The 5683-nt window shown below is 40.2% G+C and overlaps 1 protein-coding gene across 1 annotated transcript; it reads left to right on the forward strand.

Annotated features, from left to right (window-relative positions):
* The first annotated feature begins 1932 nt into the window (after nucleotides 1-1932).
* Nucleotides 1933-4580, forward strand: arf6b (ADP-ribosylation factor 6b). The gene is made up of 2 exons (XM_023417317.2): nucleotides 1933-2090; nucleotides 2336-4580. The coding sequence occupies exon 2, from the start codon at nucleotides 2996-2998 to the stop codon at nucleotides 3521-3523; it is 528 nt and encodes a 175-aa protein (XP_023273085.1). The 5' UTR covers nucleotides 1933-2090; nucleotides 2336-2995; the 3' UTR covers nucleotides 3524-4580.
* The last annotated feature ends 1103 nt before the right edge of the window (nucleotides 4581-5683 follow it).

The following is a 5683-nucleotide window of genomic DNA, read 5'->3' on the forward strand; positions in this document are numbered from 1 at the left end:
GACCAGGATGCTTTGTTGTTCGGTCTCATGTCTCTCATCTTTCTCTTGGCAATGCCCCATAAATTCTCTATGGAGTTCAGGTCTGGCGAGTTTGCTGGCCAATCAAGCACCGTTATCTGATGGTTATTTAACCAGGTTTTGGTACTTTTGGCAGTGTGGGCAGGTGCCATATCCTGTTGGAAAATGAAGTCAGCATCTTCAGCTTGTCTGCTGAAGGAACCACAAAGTATTCTAAAATCTCCTGATAGACAGCTGCGTTGACTCTGGACTCAATAAAGCACAGTGGACCAACACCAGCAGATGACATGGCTCCCCAAACCAACACAGACTGAGGAAACTTCACACTGGACTTCATGCATCTTGGATTGTGTGCATCTCCATTCTTCCTCCAGACTCTGGGACATTGGTTTCCAAATGAGATGCAAAATTTGTTCTCATTAGAAAAGAGGACTTTGGACCACTGAGCAACAAACCGGTTCTTTTTGTCTTTAGCCCATGTAAGACGCTTCTGACGTTGTTTGTTGTTCAGGAGCGGCTTGATAAGAGGAATACGACATTTGAAGCCCATTTGCAGGATCCGTGTGTGTGTGGTGGCTCTTGATGCACTAACTCCAGCCTCGGTCCACTCCTTGTGAAGTTCCCCCACACTTTTGAATGGCCTTTTCCTGACAATCCTCTCCAGACTCCGGTCATCCCTGCGGCTTGTGCACCTTTTTCTTCCACACTTTTCCCTTCCAGCTAACTTTCTATTAATGTGCTTTGATACAGCACTTTGAGAACAGCCAACTTCTTTTGCAATTACCTTTTGAGGCTTTCCCTCCTTGTGGAGGGTGTCAATGATGGTTTTCTGCACAACTGTTGATCAGCAGTCTTCCCCATGATTGTGAATTCTACTGAACCAGACTGAGAGATCATTTAAAGACTCAGGAACCCTTCACAGGTGTTTTGGATTAATTAGCTGATGAGCGTGTGACACTTTGAGCCTATAGTATTGAACCTTTTCCAAATATTCAAATTTTCTGAGATTTTGAATTTGGGGTTTTCAAAAACTGTAAGCCATGATCATCAAGATTATAACAAATAAAGCCTTGACATATCTCACTTTGCATGTACTGAGTTTATATCACGTGTTAGTTTCACATTTGAAGTTGAATTGCTGACTTGAATGAACTTTTGCACAATATTCTAATTTTTTGAGTTTCACCTGTAGTTCCCCTTTCCTCCATAAAGTACTACTCTTATTCATTTCTTATTGCTGCTTAATAGTCATTTCCTCCTGGTTTGAATCTGCCCAACCACATCAAAGTTTTGTAGAAACGGAAAAGTTTAAGGGTTCGTCTTAATATTCACTAATGTTAGAGAAATATTTCTTTAAATGTTTACACAATGGGGGAGTTGCCTGCTGTAGTTCCCAAATGCTACGTCTAAATGCCGGCAGCAGCAAAACTGGAAGGGTAACAGTTTGCTAAATATGAGTTTAACAACACAACTGATTGACCTAACAGAGATTTGTCAAGTCATACAAAAGAAAATGTACAAAATGATCAGAATCATACCTTGGTCTAAGGTAACCTGCAACTACCACAAGGGGGCGATGTTACCCTTTATATTCATAGAGAATCGTAAGACGAATCAGATGACAATATTGGATAGTGAAATATTACCAATGCAATGCATTTCTATCAATATGTAAGTAAAAACGTTTTCAGATTTTATATAATCAATAAGACCTAAAATAAAACAGCCTACTAATGTTGTTAGCGGGCACAGTTAAGAGTAAAGCATTGTGTTACATTTTAATATTATTTGCTGGCATGTATAATGTTAACTAAACTGGATACATGCTGTTAAGAGTCGGCACAGTGTATTTCATGGCAGTTTGTGTATTTCTTTGTTTACCCTATGAGTAGCGTATGGCTCAGACAGTGAGAGCCGTGCTCGGCGGCAGCAGCTGAATGAAGTAGACGGGAGGAAGTGGCGGTTAATGCAGCTCCACACCTTTCCGGTGTAGCAGCACTGCGACCAGCTCGACTTAAAGGAGAAAGACGGGAGCTGGGTGTATTTATCGAGACAGGAGGGGGAGATAGGAGGTAAATCACTTGTATTTCAATTAAGTGTTTATGTCAAGAAGGTGCAAACCAAACATTTCGTCGCTCGTATTTTTATATCCAGATATGATTAGCTTGTAACAGCTAACCACCGTTAGCTAGATTGCTTAAGGCTAGCTTGCTAGGCAACCGGCTAGCTCATGTTAGCCCACTAGCCGTATTTAGCAGCCATGAGCGATAGCTTGCTAATTTGGCATGCCTGACCCTCCTTCTAAATCTCTTTTCAGGGGGACAAGCAGTGGAGTTTCATGAGTGGATACATGTGTTGCTGAGTCACCGTGGATTTTTACCCGAAGTCGTCCCCTCTAGTACGGTGAAGGTACCCGGCGGAACGCTTGATGGAATAACCGCAGAAAGCTGCTTTTCTGCTCCGGTAGCGGTGAAGAGAACAAGGGCGCACCCGGTGAGGAGGACCGCCAGACACAAACACCAGGAGGAATTCACAAGTACCGCGGCTTTTTCGGGGCCTTATATACACATAGTGTCTGCTCTCTGCAGTTTGAATCGTAACGGCCTGTGTTTGTCAGGCAGCTTTATGTCGATTTGGGCAACACGATGAACGCCAGGCAACAGCTGCTGCCAAGTTCTTAGTTTAACCGTGCCATGTTGAGTATAGGGCCTGTAAACATTGTGATACTCTGAACATAAATGTCCCTGCACTTTACAGGATCCTGACGCACAGACTCTCAAGTAAAAAGTCCCTAAGTACTGTTTTAACATGAGTATGCATTTTTGACTTTTTCGCTACAAATGCTCTTCACTGAGTCATGTTTTCACAAGTAAGCCCATAATCAAACTGAAGATAAGAGTTAAAGTGAATAATCATCAGCACGGTATCAGACATTTTTTCTCATTAGGAGCTAAGTATTTATGCACAAGAGTTCAAAATGGGGAAAATGCTCTCAAAAATATTTGGCAACAAGGAAATGAGAATATTAATGCTCGGACTTGATGCTGCTGGAAAGACAACAATCCTTTACAAACTGAAACTCGGACAGTCTGTCACCACAATCCCCACAGTCGGCTTCAATGTGGAGACTGTCACCTACAAAAACGTCAAGTTCAACGTCTGGGATGTTGGAGGCCAGGATAAGATTCGTCCTCTGTGGCGACACTACTATACAGGCACCCAAGGGTTAATTTTCGTGGTTGATTGCGCGGACAGGGATCGCATCGACGAGGCAAGGCAGGAACTTCACCGCATCATTAATGACCGGGAGATGAGGGATGCCATCATCTTGATATTCGCCAATAAGCAAGACCTTCCGGATGCCATGAAGCCACATGAAATCCAAGAGAAGCTCGGATTGACCCGCATCAGAGATAGGAATTGGTATGTTCAGCCCTCCTGTGCGACTACAGGTGATGGACTGTATGAGGGCTTGACATGGCTAACCTCAAATTACAAATCTTAATGATTGAGTGCTGACTGTTTTAGGTCAAAACTATAATAAAGTTGCAAGTAACAAATAACTTCTCAAAATGAGTATGGTTCAGAAAAAGTTGATTATTTCCCATTTATTTTTAATACTACCTTTACCCCATGACTAATTTATCTTTATCTGGGTTTTCTGGCTTCAAGTTTGCTTGTAATCTGTAGCAGGCCTATATCACATTCATTATTTTGGGGCTTGCTTGATGAATATTGAATTAATTGGTCCAAATGTTAATGCCACAGAGTTCACCGCCTTTGCCTATTGTTTTTCCTGTTTTATATAATTTTTCTAATGAAGCTAAAGTTTTTATCTTCATTCTCGGACTACAGCTTGTTTCAAGGTTCTTCAATCTCTGTTGCATTGACCTTGGATCTTAATCTTTTTCTTCAAAGGTGGGATCTTTAATGTCATGTAGTCTACTTGGAAGGACTTTGACATTTGTTTTAACACAGTACTGTGATGACAAGTATTTCTTTTTAATGGTATTGACTGCAGCAAAGAAAAAAGAAAAAAAAATCATTGCTTACATTTCATTGTCATCAGTCTTAACACCAGAGAAAAAATGACTTCGGACACGTTTTGTTACCCCTCCCAATCCCCTTATGTGGGCTATATAGTTAACTGATTGACTTTTTGTGTCATGTCTTGATACCTAATTGTGCTGAATATTCAACAAATAGGCCTCTGGTAACTCTTAAACATGCTTGTTGGGATGCATTTTTAATTTTGGGTAACATGTAGTCTGTTGACTCAATCTTTCCAAAGGAATGTCATTCAGCTCTGAGCTCTCTCAATCTGATACCACAGTTGATTAGTCTCAGTATTGGGACATTATATGATAGCCTATATCTGTAGCATGAGTACGAAAGTACAGTAACCCTACATCAGAGTCCATCTGTCGTGCAGTCAGAGGGAGCTGTTTACTGGTGAAATGTTGAAAGACACCTTGTGGTGCAGCTCTTACTCCTATTTTGACTGGGGGAACCATGTACAGAACAATGTCATTGTAATGTCTTATTAAAAAAGTGATTTTAAATCTGTTATGTCTCTGTTTCTTCAAGGATCAAAGGTAGTTTTCGCAGCGTATGGCCTGTGAATGATCAAACCATTTTAAGTTTGGCAAAGAAGAAAGTTTTATTATTTCAAAGTAGCTTAGCTAAATATGTTTATAGTGATTAAAACTATGGGAAAGAGGCAATAATGCTCATAGTTCAAAGTAGAAGTCTGCAGTGTTAAAATTCTTGGTTTTAGTGCTGTTGGGCAGATTCTTCATAAAGGGTTTATGTCCATCCTCAGTTCCCTTGCCAGTAAATGGGAAAATGTACAAAACAGGAAGTCCAACTGCTGGTCTTTCTGGAACAACAACGGAGCCACATGATAGTTTGCATGAGAGTTGGAAGGCCAGCGGAGATATACAGCTGAACTGTGAATTCTTTTTGAATGTTGCGTGTTGGTTGTGAGCCATAGTTGAGTTGATGCTGAGCTGTTGGCTGTAACTTCCTGAGTTTGCTTTTGGTTGGGACTGGCATTAAAAAACAAGTCTTGGTTGTTTTTATTCAGTGAGACTGGAGTCTGTTCAAGTTGACTAATGCAGGCTGGGGTTGAGAAAGTCAAAGAAAATGCATACAGGTTAAGACTTCCTCACGCTCTGTAATTAAGTTAAGTTTAGATTTCCATTAGGGCATATGAATTACATGTTAACAGATTCCAACTGCTAATAGAAAAACACTTCTAAACAAGGAGTCACAACCATGTTAATGTGTGCATAACAAGTGTGTAATTAGGATAATATTTATATCGGTCATCTTTATGTACTAAATGCAATCTCTTAAAATTGAACGTGATCTCTTTGAGGTATTGTATTTTTCCCCTTTTCTACTCCACTATAATTCTTAGCTCATTAAGTTTTTGCTACTGCTGAATAGTCGTTTCTTCCAAGTTTCAGTCTGCAAAACTGTATAACATTTTCATTGCAAAAGAAACGTTTTTGGGGGTTCATATTATTTGTTATTTCTGTAAAAATACTTTAAAAGTTGATTTGAATTCGTCAGTGTACTACAAGAAACCTTTTTGACACAGTACACCACTGAGTCACAGTGGAAGAATGTTTTAGTTTCGATTAAAGCTGATTATAACAAC

This window comes from Seriola lalandi, unplaced genomic scaffold, assembly GCF_002814215.2.
Source record: "Seriola lalandi dorsalis isolate HSWRI2012SDOR001 ecotype SW California unplaced genomic scaffold, Sedor1 jcf7180002054573, whole genome shotgun sequence".
Taxonomy (NCBI): Eukaryota; Metazoa; Chordata; class Actinopteri; order Carangiformes; family Carangidae; genus Seriola; species Seriola lalandi.